This window comes from Aspergillus nomiae (assembly GCF_001204775.2).
Source record: "Aspergillus nomiae NRRL 13137 chromosome Unknown contig00542, whole genome shotgun sequence".
Lineage (NCBI taxonomy): Eukaryota > Fungi > Ascomycota > Eurotiomycetes > Eurotiales > Aspergillaceae > Aspergillus > Aspergillus nomiae.
In genome coordinates, this window is record NW_015378597.1 from 1 (window position 1) to 18,870 (window position 18,870).

The following is an 18,870-nucleotide window of genomic DNA, read 5'->3' on the forward strand; positions in this document are numbered from 1 at the left end:
CTTCCCTTCCTTTTCCCTCGACTTTGTTCGTTGCGACAGAAAGAAAATGGATGCAAATAGTTCCTCGATCACCAAAAGCTGCAGCTTATGTATACCTCTCGGTCATAATGGATTTCGCCAGTACCCTGAGGCAATAAACCGTCTTTTAGGATCAAAATGATTCTTTAGTTGGCAACGTACCAGAAACCACATCTTCGAGAGACTCAAACCGAAGCAAATACCCAGCAGGAAGTGCTTTGGCGAGATTGAAACGAAATGCAGCCTCCCTCCATGAGGATGTGGACCTGGTTAGCCAACGCATCTCACAGCAAGCGAACAAGATTGAGCAGATGGAACAGCAATTGGAGAACGCACAACAACGCATCCAGAAGTTGGAGGTTGAACTTCAAGCGCGAATTTTTAGATCTATACCTGACTACCAGCTTAGTGATGCGACTGTTTCCGAGGATTTCATGGTATTCCGCGATAGCCTCAGCGAGTGGGTGGAGGGATTTCCTGATATCAAGTCTTTCACCGAAACAGTTTATGATGCCATCTACCGCCGAGGTATTTGTGAGAACATATTCGCCCTTCAGAGAACGTTTCAGTTAGAATTTGATGACGCACAAACTGAGATATTGACATGGATTAGCTTCTGTGTTATTGAAAAACATGTACTCGAACCTAGAGTATTCGCCGCACCACCAGCTGATCAAGAACTCATGGAATACCTCCATAAAGGGATGATGATGCTGGAACCGAAAAAAGGTTGGTGCACCCTCAATCATTGAATACATGCGATAGCTTATCTTGGTAGATATTGAAAGCGTTAATCTTTGGCGGTCGGATACAGTGAGGGCCTACACTGCAACTCAACTGCATAAGGATAGGGTTATTCAGCACTGCGCTGGATTGGCGGAGTATTTGCGTGGTTTTTTCGGTTGTTTCAGCTTTGAGGGAACATTCGATTGGGACCAAAAGTTTGGAAGACTGGAGAAACAGGTCTTACCACAAATTGCAGCTCTTGCGCTGAAACTGAGCTGCTCACCGGAACAATACCAGTGGGAACGGTATCGAGATGTAGGTGCCAAGGGGACGCTATCTAGAATCATCTACAAGGGCCATTTAAGTGATTTCATATTCATGGATGTCCATACTCACCAGACGCTTAACCCTCAGGCTGCGAGGTTTGCGAGTATGCAGGATGATGCACCTATTGGGTTGTTCCTTCTGGTTTTATATCCGGCCTAGTTTCGCTCGGACCCCGGGACGCAAAATGTTATTCGGATTCAAAAGGCAGTGTTTTTGATCCAAGGATATGAGAGTTTGCCTCCAAACTTGAAGGCAGAGGTTGATTCTCTGGTAACAGAAAGGTGATATGCGATTCCGATTTTGTGCCTTGTGCCTTGTGCCTTCCGCGTATCAAGTGGGAAGTATGCTCTGGATGGGGTCAAGGACAACGTGAGAAAGTTTTCGCATCCATGGGCAATTGGTTCATTATTTTCCTTACTTGTTGTGTTACCGCAGAACCAAGACGTGAATCCCAATAAAAGATAGGCTTAGACAAGCCATGAAGTATATGTATACTCCTAGTGACTTGCGTAGCTAGTGTACTCCGATAGAGCTGTGCATAGCCTATGGAAAGGGGAGAAGAAACGAAGAAAAAGATACCTGTTTTACGCTACAGTCGTTGAATTTTGGACCTGTCCTAATCCTATACTCTACTGCTACCTAACCGATTAACAAGCACCTGACCTCCATCAATCGTGGTCTGGTCAAGGCTGCAATGTGTGAACCGGTGTAAAACAGTCGACAGACAACGGCCTTCAAAGGGTATGAAGTACTTGCTTCACCAGAAGCTGAGGGAATTCCGTTTGGTCAAAATCGTAGAATCTATTCCTTGAACACCATGTCTACAACATGACGGAGAAAGCCATGAAATGATGCCTATTATGTCTTCATTGCGCCGTTATACCCTATACACCTCAGACCCTAAATGGTATCATATAAAAGACCCAGAAAGTCACACCTGTATAACAAAGAACACAAGAAAAAGAGAATAACAAGATTCAGGAGCTAGGCGGGCTTTTTCAATGCTGACGGTAATCCCATCATTACTCGATGGCCCTCCTCGCGGACACCTTTCGCTTCATCATTCTTTCCCTGCCTCTCCAGAGTTTCAGCGAGCATCTCGTCCGTGACACTGACCCAGAGTCGATCGTTGGCTTTCTTTGCCATTGCACGCCCTGCTCGTGCGCTCTTTTCGGCCTGTTCACCGACAACCCCACGGAAATACTTCCAACTCATGAACGTTAGGGTCATGCAAGTAATCTGACTATTGCTGATTGCTGTGGCTGACTGCAAAGCTTGCTGAAGGAACTGCTTGGTCTGTATGGTTGATTCGGTCTGTACGGTAGCGCATACAAGATAGTAAGCTGCCTGGATATATTTGTTGGGGCTACCCTTGCAAAACGACTCAACAGTTGCCAGAATGTTGGGGAGCTGAAAATGAGACGCATGAGCTGGATCACGTAGTATGAGAACGGTATTGAGAGCTGCAAGAAGTGCAATGTCACGCCGGGGGTCATTGCGGGCTGTTTTGCTCGTCGACGGAGATAACGAAAGAAGAGGGGATTGAAACGCATCGAGAGCAGCTTTCAGATCACCAGTTGCTTGTGCAATGGTACCCGCAGCATACTCCATCAGACATTGGACAGTATCAGGTAGACACTCGCCAAGCTCTTGGACTTCCTGTCGGAGGTCCTTCAGCGTTTTGCTGGCAAGGTCCCAGTCCGTGCGGCCACAGGCAAGGAAAACTTGTTGAAGGAGGAGGTTGCAGTACAGCGTCCTGCGCCATTCTACCCGCCTATTCGCATTGACCATTGACTCGGTGATGTCCTGTGGCGATTTGAAGCTCCCTGGATGACGAAGTTAGCATCAATTTAGCGTTAAACCACCAAAAGTGGACGTGGCGCTTGCCTTGTATCATGTGTATCCCCTCCTGGAGGAATTTCTCGGCTTTACGGCCATCGTATGAGTTCTTGCAGCTGAGCGTAATTGAACTTAAGAAATAGCAAAGCGCATAAAGATCATGCTGAGGTAGCCAATTAAAGCTCAAGAGCAATGTGCCATTCTGGACCTGAAGAATGTCCCCCGTGTCTATTGACGATGGTCCTGCTGATTTCCCGCTTAGAGGTATGGAGAACGATCCATCGGCACGCCAGTTGGGGTCGTTCAATCGCTCGTCCATCAAGTCTTGTAGGTTCTTCAGCTTCTGTGAAGATTGATTGATGTCATATTCAAGAAGGCTGCAACAAATATCGACCATTTGCACCAGTGTCGTCAGCTGCGGTATATGACGAAGCTCATCATTAAGCTGGTGACTCCGAGCAACCGCCAGGGCACGTTGAGCCTGTTCAATGGAGTCGAAGCCGGATCCCTGTTGGAGGTGTGCAAGGGCCTCGATGACGGCCGACATGGCCGAAACAGCCTTATCACCATTGCGGTTGGCCATATTAGCGATCTTGTGGAGATGTTGCAGAGCTGCAACGGAGTCTTGGTGACCTGAGGAAGACAGTGAGAGGGATACCCGAAGGAAACGAAATGCATACTCCCAGGCAGAGTGGCGATATCTACGCTAGTCAGCATATGATCTGTGCACCGCGAGTTTGGAATTCACTCACGCTTCTACATCCTGGATCATCCCATCCACAGCTTTCATTGAGGCCTTAGGGTTTGTCTTATGTAGCATCCGTGCCAAAAGATGTTGCATGCTGTATTTTAAGTCCAGCATACGGTTCTGCGATGTTGTAAGTAACCAGGGACACAACAACAGAATACAGAGCTGAACGCAAAGCGACTCACCCGCTCGCACAAGTCAATCTATCAGTAGAATGTTAGCAGCGTGGCTTGATAGTGAGTTCATAGGTGTTAAACATACGCCTTTGCTCAATGCGGTCTCCGCTTCGAGATCGTTGTCCGTCTCCTCGAACAGAATGCGCGCATACCTTAATCGCACAAGCGCTTCGACTCGGGGTTGCAATCTCCAGTTCTAACAAGATTTAAAGAGAGTTAGTCGGAAGTAGGCAAGATCGATATTAGCGAGGCAAGTTCACACCAACCTTCAACACCGCCTCCAAGCAACCAAGACCTGTTGCAACCAACTTATAGTATTCCTCCACTTCCAATTCTTGTTTCAGCAAGGCGACCATGGTTCCGTTATTGTGGGCCGCATTGAGATATTCATCTGCCATCGCCAGGAGCAGGACCTGATAGTCGATGGCAGGCTTTGCTGGTTTTTGGGGGCCCATTTGTCCAGCTTGTCGCTGCGCTTGCTTCTTGGCCGGCGGCCGTTGTAATTTCTGTTGTATTTCTGGGGAAGGGGCTGGGATCAATACTTGGGGTACAGGTTTGGGTGATAGTGCCGGGGGAGTTGCGGTAACAGGTGGGGGTCGAACAGTTGGGGGATTTGGTGCAATCGCGGCGGTAGTCTTGGGCATCGTCTTTGGTGTAACCTTTGGTGTTGGTTTCGGCGTAGGCTTCGGGGTAGGTTTCGGTGTTGTACTTGGTGTAGCACTTGGTGTGGCCTGTGGAAGCTTGCTATAGACCTGGTTCCCTTGGTTTGGGCCGGCAGCTGTGTAGTACGTTGGTTGCGTTGCGGCGGGGGTGGTGAGTGCTGCGGAGAGGCTACTGGCTGCGGCGGTAGAGGCCGCAGGTTGTCCACCATATTGAGATGGCCTCTGGGTAAACTGGGAGGGTGATATCGAAGGGAGGGGTGGTGTGTTGAACAAGTCGGATGGGTTCACATATTGCTGTTGCGGCTGTTGCTGTTGCGGTTGCGGTTGCGGTTGTGGTTGCGGCGGCGGCGGTTGAGGTTGAGGTGGAGGCTGTGGTTGTGGTTGTGGTTGTGGCTGTTGATTATACGGGTGTGTATAGGCGGGATACGCCGGGATCATGACCTGAGGGTAAACGACTGGCTTGCCATATTGATATGGCGAAACGTTCGGGTGGGCATTATTGTACAGTAGCTGCTGCGGCTGGATGGTCTGCTGGGGTTGAATAGGAGGCTGCTGCAGGTACTGCGAAGGATATTGGCCGTTATGAGGTGGTGGTGGTGGATAGCTCATCGCCCCAGGACGCAGATAATGCTTCGTGGTGATCGCTGCACTCTGCTTTTCCTGGAGTCTATACTTTCGTTCATTTAGAAGTAGAAGTTGATGATATCCTTTGGGGGGCGTTTTGATCGCGATATTGCTAGTAAATCCGCTTGTCCTTTTTGAGGTCGGCTTCGGAGAAACCCCCAAGGCGGTCAGTTTCGAGACAAAGAAGCCCTAGTCTCTCGGGCAGAGGACGTACTTCGCATATATGTTCATACATCCATGGTTCTTCTCTATTACCCCATTCCATGGACAACTGTCTGTGTCGGATAGACACTCGTCAGTCTCATATATACATTAGCCGAACAGGGAGTGAATTACCCTCCATTCCGGATCAGCACTCCCAAGAGGCTTACATATATTCACCACAGAAGTGCAAAGTATATTTCTAGACCTCTAGTATATACTAGTATTTATAAAGAGTTAAACCAACAAGAAATAATTACACGGTAAAGACAAAGAAGCAAACAAAGAAAAGAAAATGTCGGGTCATATAACAACACCAAATCCCAAAATAGCGCCTTTATACAAAACCTGAACCATTCCCTTTGCTAGACATGGTCCACCCAACCTTCCTCTCCTTGCGTTCCATACACTCAGATCATATTAATCGATGTATATAATTGATCCATTGACTGGCTCTGCATACCAGGCTCTAGAATGTTCATTTCGAGAGACGGGGGATCGTTGAGAGGATGTTCGCGGATGGTCCAAGGACATAACTCGCTGCAGTTGTCCACATCGATCGTATTCTCTGCCGGATGAATTCTCTGCAGGGCCCATGCTTGGTCCGGAACAGGGGATGTCCCCCCAAGACATCTCTCAGTCCAAAAGAAATATGTGGCTTTTCCGGAGTTCTCGTCAACATGACAAGGTTGTTTGCGAGGGCATTTCAACGAAGAATTACAGGAGTTGCAAACGGATATTCGCTGGCAGGAGGCGCAGAAACTGTCATACAGTCGGCAAATAGTGGTTTGACAAACGCTGGAGAGCCAGAGATCAACGGATCGGTGTGCGCATCCAAAGCGAGGTGTGATATACTCTTCCTTCCCTAGCTGCCCTGACCCCGTCGATAGCTGATACTCCGTTTTTATCTTCAACTGGCCATTCTCGTCTAGCTCTGGAAACAATTCAATCTTCAATTCTGTAGAGCCATAATTTTCGGTGCAGGTATGCCAGCAGAAACGTTCCTGGATACCCGTCCCAAACTGTGCAGTCAAGGCTGTTATCGATTTCTGTCGCATCAGCAGGAGTTCGACGAGGTCCATTTTATCTCGAAATGTTAGCTTCTTGCATGGACACAGATCAACTATGCCTGCGAGATTTCCTAGTTCACAAGTTCGTTCCTCGGGTTTTCGTTTGAGTTCTCGTGCGGAGAACAAAGTTCGTGGATGTAGCTTCAAGCATTTCGAGCAAGCTCGCCATGTGTTGTTTTCTAACACTTTAATGAATTGCCACCGACTAGTAACGAAGTTGTGCCCATTTCGGTAATGATGGAAAAGTGGTGCGAAATCCCGATTGAAATGCAGTGACTTGGAGTCCAGGATTGCACCGGATATTGCAAACAGACGTTTAGACGTCAATGCCAGAGAGGCTTCTGCCAGCACTGGTAGATGAGAAATGATCTCCAACAGTAGCTCAGTGGGCAATTCGAGGAGGTAACAGCGTTTCCTGGAGTCAGGATTTGACCTGTCTGGACTTCGTGACCAGAGATGCATCTTTGTGAGAGTTTTTAGTCTTTTCCCAGCACGACGAAGACCATATGCCATATCGATGGAAAACCGTGAATCTTGACCATAGGCTGTACCGAGAACTAGGACCTTCTTGAGTTGTTCTCGGATTTTTGAGGGTTTTGTATGGGGGTATGTATCTAGGGATTGACAGAGAGTCATAGGTGAGATGGAAGCCAAGTCGTCTCTTGCTGTAGCTGGAGTCTCATGGCGTATAATAAGAGGACTGGGAGCGTACCGCGTGACAAAGAGGTGACTCTACGAGAAAGAGGGAAGAGAGAGAGAGAGAGGGTATGTGTGTGTAGAAGGAAGAACCTTTGACCTTGAAGTAGTCCACACGAATGCTCTCGGTTTCGCACGCAAACGGCGCACGCGGCAGGGTCACAGTGTAATGACTGCTATAAGAATTACATACCGATTCCGTATTGACTGATTTAATGCAAGTAAAGTGGAAGCTCAACAGGAGAGCCTGCTGACTGGTATTGTATCAGAATTCCTGCCAGAAAATTTTTAGAAAGTGGGTGCTAAAGTTGAAGAGGTCTATGATGCCATGTTCCATTCTATAGTTGGTTTCCGCATCCGGCATCCAAGCTGGTAACCGCAAAAAGAATTGCACACATCTCTCGATTCCTAACTTCCGGAATGTCCTTGATTGCAGACAGGGGATTTGAACTTAAGAGTGTTTGCGACCCAGCTAGCCTGACCAGGAAAGAGATACAAACGCCGCCATGACTCTTGTCAACTGACAATCCTTTTTGGCGCCTCGTGATGTCCATGACGTACATCACGTGCTGAGTCATCTGGAGGCTGACTGATCAACATCAGGCTATACCCAAAAAGGCATAGCACAGTCACTGGTCGCGAGATAAGGTGCTTATGTCATGCATTCCCCTATCGGGCAATGATGCCGAGGCACATGAATCACGGCGCAAAAGAACTTGTTGGGAATAAATATAATTGGAACAATTATTATTGGAAGGGTCCGACATCTCATTAATTTTCCATTTTTTCCATTTTCATTTCTTTTGTCTTTTTGTTCTTTTCTTTCTTTCCGTTTTCCACTGATATTAATTTATCTACAAGCGTGGTCGGTTGTGATAAATCTCCTTACTCTTAGCCCGTATGGCCTCTGCTGAGACCTCTGCTACTACTCTCTTGACCTCCTTTTCGGTGCCAATTCTACTGTCGGGATTGCTCGTAATGGGCATGCTATCATGGTTGCGTCCGAGTGGCCGTGTTTCATTCTTCCACGCAAAAGACAATAACTTAATTCTGAAGAAAGTCGGGAAAGGAACTAAACAACAGATTACATTGACGGATCTCTGTCGTACCGCCACACCAGAGACATGTCCGCTCAACCCGTTTTTATTCAACGGCCATCTCCAAACGGCCTGGACCACGGTGAAATTTGATGACGTTCCTGTATACTACAAGCGCTGGATGTTCGAAGCCGATAACCCGATGTTCAGCGGGCATTTCGCGGTGGATTTCGTCGTTGATCCATTCGAAGCTCCCAAAGATAGTCAACTGACAGATCAGGAGAGAAAATACACGCAGCCATCGGGCTTGCCGGAAAGGACAGCGTTCTTCGCAGCAGATGAATTTGAGGCGCTTCCTTCAGATGATACGAAACCCATGCTTGTTATTCTCCATGGCCTGAGTGGTGGCTCACACGAGATTTACCTGCGCCATGTCGTGGCACCTCTCATTGCTGATGGGGGATGGGAGGCGTGTGTTATCAATTCTAGGGGATGTGCTCAAACCAAGATAACCAGCAGCGTGCTGTATAATGCCCGTGCCACGTGGGATGTCCGTCAAGCTGTCAAGTGGCTGCGGAAAACATTCCCGAACCGGCCATTGTTTGGGATCGGGTTCTCCCTCGGCGCAAATATCCTCACCAATGTAAGTCATCTCTAGCGTAGGTTGCTGGCTGTATCCTGATGGACTGGACTTGTACAGTATTTGGGCGAAGAAGGTGAAGCTTGTCAGTTGAAAGCCGCGGTACTTTGCGCAAGCCCTTGGAACCTAGATGTAAGCTCCGTGACTTTGCAAAGCAGCTGGATAGGACTCGAGGTCTACAGTAAGGTGATGGGATCAAACATGAAACGACTTTTTGAACAGTAGGCTGTCCTCCGTATACCCGGACTTACTGCTGGTCGACTAACAGCCAATGCTATTAGGCACGTAGAGGAGGTCTCCAAGAATCCTCAAGTTGATATTGATGCGGTTCGGAGTACTACATACTTGCATGAGTTTGACCGGTGAGCGGCCACGCTATATGATATTATCTTGAGGTGGTTCCTGACCTGTCAATTGGTATTAGGGCTTTGCAATGTGCGTCATGGGGTTACCCAACAGAGGGTGCCTACTATCGTGATGCTTCGTCCGTTGATTCGCTGCTTGCTATTAAGATACCTTTCTTTGCTGTCCAAGCTGAAGATGACCCCGTGAGTTCGACACGCTGGATTTGACTACTCGCATGCGCTGACGAGCAACAGATTGCTACCGTCAAATCACTTCCTTTCCAGGAAATTGGGCAAACTCCTTATGGTGTTATGATGACGACGTCCTGGGGTGGGCATCTTGGCTGGTTTGAACTTGGAGGCAGCAGATGGTTTGTGAAGCCAGTAAGTTGTTGTCTACCATTACTACTGCTATTCCACGCCTAACACGTCAACAGGTGACCAATTTCTTAAACCTCATGGCCAAGGAAGTTGACCTTGAAACTCCATTCTTGGTCGAGAACCCCGAGAAGGCTCCAGGCCACGTTGTCAACCACACGAGCAATCTCGATGTAACACCCAAACCGGAGTTCAATCCCATGCGTCGCAAACTGGAATTCCCGTCTGCACTCTTGAACTAAGCTTAGGAAGCAATTGTTCAATCGCAGCTTATAATGACCGAAGCCGTCGCTCAGGTGTGAGTTATGAAGCAAGAAGATTGTCATGAGTTGCCATTCATGTCAGAACATAGACCGGTGGAAACGCCAAACCCCATCTAGATACATAGACTTGGTATAGACAGAAATACTTTTGTACAGAAAATCTCAAGCAAATGAAACACTTTTCCTCTTCCCTTTAGACTTCGAAGACGACCCATTGGTATGAGCTGCTGTAGTATCAGTTTTCGTGTCTTCATTGCTATCACCCTTGCGCTTGCGCTTTTGACGAATCGCTGCCTTGGTCTCCTCCTGTTCGCAGATTCTCGTTAGTATCTTATGGCCTCCCTGGAGAAGAAAACACATCTTCGGAGTAATATAACGCACGAATTTATTCTTCTTCTGAGCCTGCCTAGCCTCGGCTTCCTTTCTCTTCGCTTCTCGGATCTCCTCTAGCTGACGGGCCTTCTGCAACTTGGACTCAATCTGCCCTTCCTTCTCGGCATTGACCATAGCAAGAATGGTAGCCATTCCCTCCTGCGAAAGCGCATTAGCAACGAGGTATATAGGCGAGGAACCATACCACCCGTAGACATACCTGGTCGTCAACAAAAACCTTTCCCTTCTTCTTCCCTTTAGGCTTCACCACTCCAACAGGCGTGATTGCATTCAACTTCGGCAGGTCCAATTCCTCCTCCGTATACTCTCTCTTCTTTGTCTTCTTCAGCTGGCTGGATTCGGTGCGCGCCTTCGACTTAACTTCCTTTGGCGGCGGGCGCTTGACGGCTTTCTTGCTCACTTTCGATGCCGAAGAAAGAGGCTTGCTCTTATTCGAGTCCTTGCCCGAGGACTTGGCCGAGCCCGGTTTTGCTGCCATTTTCTGTTTGATTTTCGGTAGTATCTATGAGGTTTATCGCATGCACGTGGGGATTCAAAAAGAGACCCGGCGATGAAGAAAGACTCTCGACCAAGTCACGCCACAAGCGAGATAGGACGATAAATTGCACAACGTTGGATCGACAACAATAGAATTAGACTACCACACCAGAGATATAAGACTCAACAGTCTCAATGGGAAAAGCAAAAAATGAAGTAAAAAAACGAAATGAAAGAATCCAAGACCAAAGCCCCGTTTCGCAAAGAGAGAACGGCGCAGAAATTTTTTGAAACAGGCAGGCGGTGAAAGGATCCCGCCAAGAGCATGATCCGACCTCCACCATCCCATCTCATCGTCACGCTAACCCAAGCCCGAAAGGAACGTCGACCCTCTTTCCCAGCGTCTCTCCCCTCTTCCCCCTCCTAGTGTGCCATTGTTGAGTGCCCGGCTTGGGGTTGCAGACTCACATATTTTCAACATGACCATCAATCCCACCTATCTCGCGCAGCGCACACGCTCCTGTACGTCCACCTTGCTCCCAGCAGACCGAGCCGGTCCGACCTTTAGAAATTGCCGCGATGTCAATGGACGAAAATGCAAAGCTAACCACCTCGCCTCCAACAGCTGTCAACTGGACCGACGCCAGGGCCCGTGTCCTCAAGTCCTACAGAGAATGGCTTAGAGCGGTCAGTGAGCCCCAATTCTTGCCGTTGCTGGTGTTCTGGCGTGGGTAGTCGTGGAGGGTTCCCGACGGTCGATATCACAGACGAACCCAGTCGCTCGACCTAGGATCGTACCGCATCATTATCCTCAAGTGCGAAAAAAGAAACTAACATGGAACCCATTGAACCGAACAGTCCCCCGAGATCCAGACCATGTACTCCCTGAACATGCCCGTATCCGCCATCCGCACCAAGGTCCGCCAGGAGTTCGAGAAGCACCGCTACGTGAAGCAGCTCGGTGCTGTCGATGTCCTGCTGTTCCAGAGCCACTCTGAGTTCCAGGTTAGTTCCAGTTCGGTCTTTGCCGAGATGCGGTGGTTCCGAGTGCACGGTTGCGCTTGGCCCGTTGCAATCATGACCTTCTCAATGGGGCATCAAGTATACTGATGCTTCTTTCTTACGCTCTAGGAAACTCTTAACTACTGGAAGCAGCTTTCTCATGTGATGAAGTACTTCCGTCCAGAGGAAGACCCCGGTGCCCGCCTACCTCCTAACTTCATCTCGGGCTTCTTGGAAGGCCGCAATTGAATTGAACTGTTCTTGAGTACCTTTGCATTGAGATTTCTACCTTGGTTCGGGGATTGCACCGATAGAGTGTTATGTAAATATTGTCTGAGTAGCTAACGTCGGATTTGTCAAGTTCACCGGTCTTTGATAGATGTAGTGTACGTGTGGTACAATTAAGTGCGACGGTACCCCATTCTTACAAGTTCCAATAGCCTAACAAATTTGAGAAGATACATGTCGACAATATTGGATTCTACTAGCTAAGGTCCACCCCATTACGGGTATCCGCAATTTGTATGTACTATGTTATCCAAAAAGCCCTACATCGGGTGAGCATGTCACCAAACCCATATGTTCTTGATACATAGCGTATGATATCAATAGTCTATAATAACAATGGCTGAGTTGCCGAAAGGGCATGAATAATGCTGAACCCAACGGCAAAACTTTTATCTAAGTGTACACAACGCCAGACAAACACCCCAGACCGAACAAATCAAAAGTAAATGCAAGTTAGAAAATGGTTAAGAGATTCAAGAGCTCATTTTATCAGCCTCGGAGGCATTGAAGGCATCACGAGAGGCGGTGAACTTGTCCGTAACAACATCACACAAGTCCATCAGGGAATCCAAGCCCTTCTCCAGTGCTTCCACTGCATTCGTTGTGTCTGGATTCCAGGGTTAGCTTTGTCGAGAAGAGACGAGCAAGGCCGCAATCCACGGAAAAGAGGACAGTCGAACATACCATAAGTCTGAATACGCAAGTTCATCTTCGTCTCCGAAGGATGGGGAATAGTATATCCACAGAATTCAACCTGAGGACTGTTCCAAGCTGTCAGCAATGCCATATATACGAACCAGCACAACAGCCAAGAACGACGACAACGACAAAATAAATGAACAGCAGCACATACTTCTTCATGATGGCATATCGTAGCGCATTACCCAATGTATGACCCTCGCCGTCAAACTGGAAAGAGGCTGCTGTCTCGGTGGCTCCGGGAAGCTGTCATTTTATGAATTAGCAACGGGCATCTTCGCTTTATTTAGGCGAAACTCAAATGTCGAGAGAGACGAACGACAGTGATCCGCTTTTCCTCCAACACCTCTTCTTGCTCGACCTGCTGTTCTTGTTCTTGAGGCGCCGTGGCGGTGGCGTCCAGCATGGACTGGTCCTGGTCTTGGGAGTGCACGGAGGCAGGCATGGTGGATATTGTACGCAGGGTGGCACGGGCGGAGGGGTGCAGTGACACTCGAGAAGAAGTTGTGAGGTCAACTTCGGATTTGCTGGCGACAAGGTAGAATGGGATTTCTTGGAACGAGATGCTCAGGTAATTGCGTTGAGCACGGTACCGGGTAGGGGCTTGTAATGCACGTTCTCGGGAAGTGGCAGGATTTTGAAATGACCTGTTTGCTCCTCTCTAAGTGCCTTGCGATATATTCTTGGTTGCGGTCCCTCAATTGTGAAGCTATCAGAATTGATGCCGAGTCCGTCGCAAAGCGGGAAAAAAGCGAAAAACGGTTATCGATAGAGGGATTGACCGCCTTCGGGGTCGGAGGTTTTTATTCTTGGCAAAATCATCCTTGAGATTCAACAACGAACATGAATGAATTTCTGTTCAACAATTTACTGTGAAAAATGTCAGCTGATTCGTAGAAAGCAGTCAGACGTTGTCCTACTTGCAGATTCCCCCCACAGCCATTGTGTTTGCTATTGGAACCCTTCATGTAGGCATATCGTCTCTGCCGCCATGGTCTACAGTCTAGTTATTTGTTTGCATACCAATAAGTTACTCAGAACCGAACGTACGATGTGAAAACCCTCCTTGGCAGTCTGGTTCAGTCTCAGCTACCAGATACAGATGCCTATTTGGGGTAGAACGACGACCGGCCTTTCGGTGCCGCTGCTCGTAGCATCTTGAAGCTATAGCGGCGATCTTTCATATTTACTTAGAGGACTCAGGACGAAGGAGGCCCTTATCTGACCAGACCTGGGAGTTTATTATAGTAGGTAGTAGGACTAAAGTCGAACTCTAAACCTGGGAGAGAATTACGATGTCGATAGACGCCCCGATCTACGCAGAATTTCCCAGCCACCCTTAAGCGTCTTGGTATATGTGCTCCTGAACCGCGGTTAAGGTCCGTCATATAGCATTCAGGATTCATATGGGCGGTTCTTTGTCACCACGGGTCGGGGAGTATTGCAATTTCCTGAATAGGTACTACTTACTGTCCATACCCTAAAAATAGCTCGGATCGTCCATAAAGAATCGATCGAAATGAAACTTTCGAGGACCTCATTTCTCAGGTGTATGTGGATTGGAGGGAGTACACAATATCGAACCACTCGTTGGAAAGCCCACCCAGCGATCCTCAGTGGGTTCTACCATAAACTTCGGTCGAGGAAAGAATCCGAAACGTTGAGATTAAAATAAGACATACCAAACGGACGATGCACCCCGTAAGGAGCTATCCCATATCGCATAAAAGGAGGAGGGAGATGGTGGATAGACATCTAATTCTAGGCAGCTCCCACGAACCTAGGAGTTTATTGCGATCGACCGAGGGCCATCTCGCTTGACGCAAAGACCACCTCCAAGTCCACATGGGAGATAATATTAACAACCGATGAACAGTCCGTGCAGAAACAAGATTGCCGTTTCTATGTATCGCAAACCTCATGGAGTGCGTAATAGTATACGTAGGACGGAGTATACTCCGAGGGATGAGGACGAACCACCTTAACTCAGGGATTCAGCTTCGAGGTCCATTCATTCTCCTGAATCTAGTCAAGTAATAAAACGAGTGCGTGATGTTAAATGAAATATCCGATAGATTTGTTGAGAGAACAAATATCGGGCTGGTTGGCGAGGTTCCTGTAACAGAATTAAAACAAAATTAAATTCTTCACGTCATTGCAATCTTCCATCTTTTCACATGAAAGTTCCAAGGCGACGTCAAATCGAGAAAAAGATAGTAGGTGGTATCCGGTATAGCATGTATGCAAGTAGCAGGATTTGTGCATCGAGTCAACGTGTTCATGTCATGAACCTGGAAACCATAGCGAGAGGGCCAAGTCAGAGTTGATCTGGACCCGACGGGCACATCCACGGAAGCTACTCCGGAAGTACCATAGTAAAACAATAATTTCTGGAGACTCGGGAAGGCAGAAAATTGGAAGACCCATAAACTAGTGGTTCGTGAAATGGCTGGCAGCTCGTTCCTTAAATCTAATTTGCAAGGAAGACACGTGGGTCCGCCAGGGTGACTTTTACTTACGAAGTACGGGCGAACTAGTTTCATGGCTCAATACCAAAAGAATCCATTTTCATCAGTCTGAATTCTGATATTATAATAAATAATTGCACAATTAAATTGATCGCGTATGGTAGTATTACTCTTTTTGAGGTCTTTGAGATGATTACTCAGAAAACCAAACCCACTGGCAGGAGAATTCCCCGGTGTCCCAATTTTTCTTCTCCCCGGGAAAGCCATGATACGGTAATCGTGCTCGAGATAAAGTACTATTAAGATAGGCGATCGGGTTTCCATGTTGAGAAATACACGATGCTGCTCCGTGGCACAGGGTCCATGTCAATACAGTTCGACCACAAGCTTGTGCATACATTCATCTGCATGTAGCTGTACCTGTACCGAAGAGTGTTAGTAAAACAATTCATTGTACGGAGAACAGCTCCTGCTGCGACATGAGGACTCCATAATCCATACCACATACGAACTCTGTGCCCCCCCCGGGGTACAGCTGCTCGACTACTGCAAACTAACTTCTCGAATCCACCTCCTCGACAGGGTTTAATCCACGAGTCAGCAATTGGTTGCTGCAACCAACGCAGGGATCGATGCAATTCTGGCTCTTTAGTAGAAGCGGTCTGTATTTACTCTTGCGGGAATAAGCTCTGATCGAAAAGGCACCACGAGGTAATAGCTAACCAGCTATCATCTAGACCCTCCAAAAGACTCTCATTTTTCCTTGGCTGGGCGGTTTCTCACCATGCATCGGCTAATATCGCTACCTCGTGACTCGGATCGCTAAGAGATAAATGTCAGAGATAGATTCCCCCATCGCTTTCGGCTCCAGAGTTGGGCTGATAAGGTAGTTTCACAGTGGAATAGCCACATAGCTTACTGGGGCTGGGGGCGATGAAGTCGATACAGTCATATCATCCCTATCGGTACCGGCCTTGAAATTCAGTATAGCGGGGATATAGTAGTACTGTGATCAACCAAACCCTTCTTCATACTTTTAGGTTTAGGGAACTTTGATGGTGAAATGAGGGTTGAGCTAATTTCAAACATGGTCTTGAGTAGATGACCGTTACCATGGAACAAAGCTGAATGGGGAAACAGAAAGAAAGAAAAAAGTAAAAAAGGATAGTCAATTAATAATGACAGCCCTGAACGTCTAATTTAGATACTTTGCAGCCGCTCAGGCCCTTAACTAGACTCGCTGTCAACCCAAGGATAGGCAAGCCGATCCCATTGTAATCTTTGGGTGATGGGGACAAATACGGAGTGATCGGAGGTTAATTCAGGGACGATCATGGTCCATTTGTTGAGGATCTGAGGAGACATGTATGTGATGACGAGGCAGGCCAGGTCATTGATGACTGGTATGGGAGAAGGCTGACGGAGACAAAAAATTTTTTTTCTCCCCCTTCTGCTAGGTAATTTGCTAAGACACTCCGGCATTGGATGCGACATAATAGATTGACCGATAAGTCTGGAGGAATGGAGCTGTATTTACTATTCTCACACTATCAATGTAACTGTTGACCCGTCTGGGCATGTCACAATGTGACGCCCGCAAGCCAGGGCGATCCACTTTCCGCGTGATAATCGGGAGACAAAGCAGATCGTGGGAACTGTTATTAATATAGCCAATATTTGGTGGCACTGCGGTACTTTGTAACGCCAGACTGCCGGAAGATGTGCCGTCTTCCTGTCTTAGGTAGGTAATTATCTGTTGGCTGATCGGGGCCTTGTCCTTACGATACAAAGCTGAACCTTTTTTCTTTTCTTTTTTTTCCTTCTCTCTTTCTCTCATGTCATTGAATTAGGTGGAGTTGGAGGAATTGGACAAAAACAAATGGTCAAAAGAACGTGGGAAAAATGTGACCCATCACATCTGTATGAAATCAAAGGAAATAGACGGCAAATGATATAGTTCCCAGATTGCCAATATAAAGAAAGAAAAAGAAAATAACCTCCAAGTCAGCCAAGTCGGCTCCCAGGTACTGTATGTACTACTAGTAGTAGTATAGAAATACTACCTCCATACAGGCCCATGAGGAGTTGCAAGGGCCATGAGGGGAAGGGACACCACACTTCCTCGGTGATAAGTTACAACAGCTTTCATGGAACAGGAAGGGACTATTGTTTCCACCAGTTTGGCGCCAGTGGATAACAATCGGGTTGGTGAGGGACGCTTGTGTCGCAGATTCTTTGGGTGCTACGGGAGGCTAATAGTTCAAAGGGGGTGTTTGCTTGGTTTGACTTGGTTTCATTCTGTTCTGGTATTAAAGTTTGCTGTTATGATTACCTGACACAGAGGGAGAGAAATTTTTGAGCTGGGTCGGACTATAAGCCATGTCACACCTTCTTATTTATTTATTTATTTGTTTGTTTGTTTACTTGCTTGAGTTTCTTGTGTGAAGGAAGGGGAAGGAGGAAAGTTCAATTTGTTTCATAGAGGAGTAGTAATATGATTCATATCTCGGTGATCAAGTTGGATTCTTCTCACATGTACTCCGTATCGACACATTTAGTACAGCGTACAGAAGGTATGGTCATAACATCACGTTCTCCAACAATTTTAAGCGCCAGCAGTCCTGAATCACGACCTACAGGATGGGGTCGCAAGGGAAGAGCCCCTACATTAGCTGAAAGTAGCTTAGCGGGGAACATTGTCAGCTGGTTTTACATACATGGGAAAAGGTTTTTTTTTTTTTTTTCCTTTTTCCCTTTTTTTCCATATTTGCATTTTGGAAAATCCTTCGTTCCTTTTAAATATCATATATCACTTTTTCCTTATTGATTCCATTAGATGTAGAAACATTGACTACCTTATTATCTGTAAAATATTAAATTAATGAAGAATGAATTACAATATATTGGTATGGTCACTGATTGCTTGCTTTACCCCCGAGTAGTACTACAGGTGGTACAGACATGGAATAGTACTAGTAGAAAGACCACCAGCACACAGCATCATCCACACTAAAAAATTGTCACAGAAGTGTCAGATCATCAGCGGATGAGCCCTCAACAGAAACAAACCATGTCTCAGCCTCTACCAATAAGATCAGCCCCTCTCCACTACACACCTGAACCCTCAGGAGTTTGATGATTATTACCCTATGGGAGGGTCGATAAGGTGGAATCTCTTGTAATATTATCCTTCATTATAATTAGAATTTCTTGTATTAATTAATTTTATTTATTTTTTTTTTCTGTTTTTCTCGATCTTTTTTCATCCCATCCTTCCAACACATGTTACAAGAAGTTGTTGTTCCAAATGTATGTAGTATAGTCCTCCTAATCATCTTGGAGCAGTGCCAATGTTCCCCCCACATCTGAGCTCCATACATGACTTGTCTTGAATCTCTTGTCTTTTGCTCCGGTTTCGACCCAATCAATACCATACATACAGCTCTCTCACTCTCACTTGCACTTGTTTGGTCTCATTTTGGTAGACTTTTCTTTTTTTTCTTTTTGGCCCTATTTTTTTTCCTTCTTTCTCTTGGTTTATTACCATTAAGATTATAATCTCTCTAAAGTGTGGTACCGTTTGGAATTACTACCACTTCTCAACCCTGATTGATTGACGTGAATTTCTCCCCCCAGTTCTTTGTCCCACTGGTCGTTTCTTTCTCTACTTCACCCATACAGCCTGGAAAATCTACTAAATAATCATCATCATATCCGCTCTTCTACTACTAGTACTACACCCCTCTTCCTCTTCCTCTTTCTTTTTCTTCTCCTTCCCTCTCTTTTCCTTTCTC

At 46.9% G+C, this 18,870-nt stretch overlaps 7 protein-coding genes across 7 annotated transcripts; 3 read left to right on the forward strand and 4 right to left on the reverse strand.

The window, feature by feature from the left end:
• Positions 1-107: 107 nt before the first annotated feature.
• Positions 108-1,230, forward strand: ANOM_010402 (uncharacterized protein; the record flags this gene model as incomplete). The annotated part of the gene is made up of 3 exons (XM_015555658.1): positions 108-120; positions 169-747; positions 797-1,230. The coding sequence occupies 3 exons, from the start codon at positions 108-110 to the stop codon at positions 1,228-1,230; spliced, it is 1,026 nt and encodes a 341-aa protein (XP_015401698.1).
• Positions 1,231-2,055: 825 nt separating this feature from the next.
• ANOM_010403 (uncharacterized protein) lies at positions 2,056-5,355 on the reverse strand (the record flags this gene model as incomplete). The annotated part of the gene is made up of 7 exons (XM_015555659.1): positions 2,056-2,893; positions 2,937-3,611; positions 3,663-3,778; positions 3,844-3,861; positions 3,920-4,030; positions 4,101-5,168; positions 5,335-5,355. 7 exons carry the CDS (start codon positions 5,353-5,355, stop codon positions 2,056-2,058), a joined length of 2,847 nt encoding a protein of 948 aa, XP_015401699.1.
• A 376-nt stretch (positions 5,356-5,731) lies between these two features.
• Positions 5,732-7,027, reverse strand: ANOM_010404 (uncharacterized protein; the record flags this gene model as incomplete). The annotated part of the gene is made up of 1 exon (XM_015555660.1): positions 5,732-7,027. The coding sequence occupies one exon, from the start codon at positions 7,025-7,027 to the stop codon at positions 5,732-5,734; it is 1,296 nt and encodes a 431-aa protein (XP_015401696.1).
• Positions 7,028-7,987: 960 nt separating this feature from the next.
• On the forward strand, positions 7,988-9,728 carry ANOM_010405 (putative hydrolase, alpha/beta fold family; the record flags this gene model as incomplete). Its single annotated transcript, XM_015555661.1, has 6 exons — positions 7,988-8,767; positions 8,825-8,985; positions 9,046-9,126; positions 9,189-9,312; positions 9,364-9,492; positions 9,546-9,728. 6 exons carry the CDS (start codon positions 7,988-7,990, stop codon positions 9,726-9,728), a joined length of 1,458 nt encoding a protein of 485 aa, XP_015401697.1.
• A 183-nt stretch (positions 9,729-9,911) lies between these two features.
• Positions 9,912-10,620, reverse strand: loc1 (the record flags this gene model as incomplete). The annotated part of the gene is made up of 3 exons (XM_015555662.1): positions 9,912-10,055; positions 10,131-10,280; positions 10,342-10,620. The coding sequence occupies 3 exons, from the start codon at positions 10,618-10,620 to the stop codon at positions 9,912-9,914; spliced, it is 573 nt and encodes a 190-aa protein (XP_015401694.1).
• Positions 10,621-10,970: 350 nt separating this feature from the next.
• Positions 10,971-12,039, forward strand: ANOM_010407 (putative NADH-ubiquinone oxidoreductase B14 subunit; the record flags this gene model as incomplete). The annotated part of the gene is made up of 4 exons (XM_015555663.1): positions 10,971-11,141; positions 11,245-11,306; positions 11,478-11,624; positions 11,751-12,039. Coding segments are annotated over 4 exons (417 nt in total), but the record flags the coding sequence as incomplete, so codon positions are not given.
• A 343-nt stretch (positions 12,040-12,382) lies between these two features.
• On the reverse strand, positions 12,383-13,053 carry ANOM_010408 (DNA-directed RNA polymerase core subunit RPC19; the record flags this gene model as incomplete). The annotated part of the gene is made up of 4 exons (XM_015555664.1): positions 12,383-12,516; positions 12,594-12,670; positions 12,763-12,854; positions 12,928-13,053. 4 exons carry the CDS (start codon positions 13,051-13,053, stop codon positions 12,383-12,385), a joined length of 429 nt encoding a protein of 142 aa, XP_015401693.1.
• Positions 13,054-18,870: the final 5,817 nt, after the last annotated feature.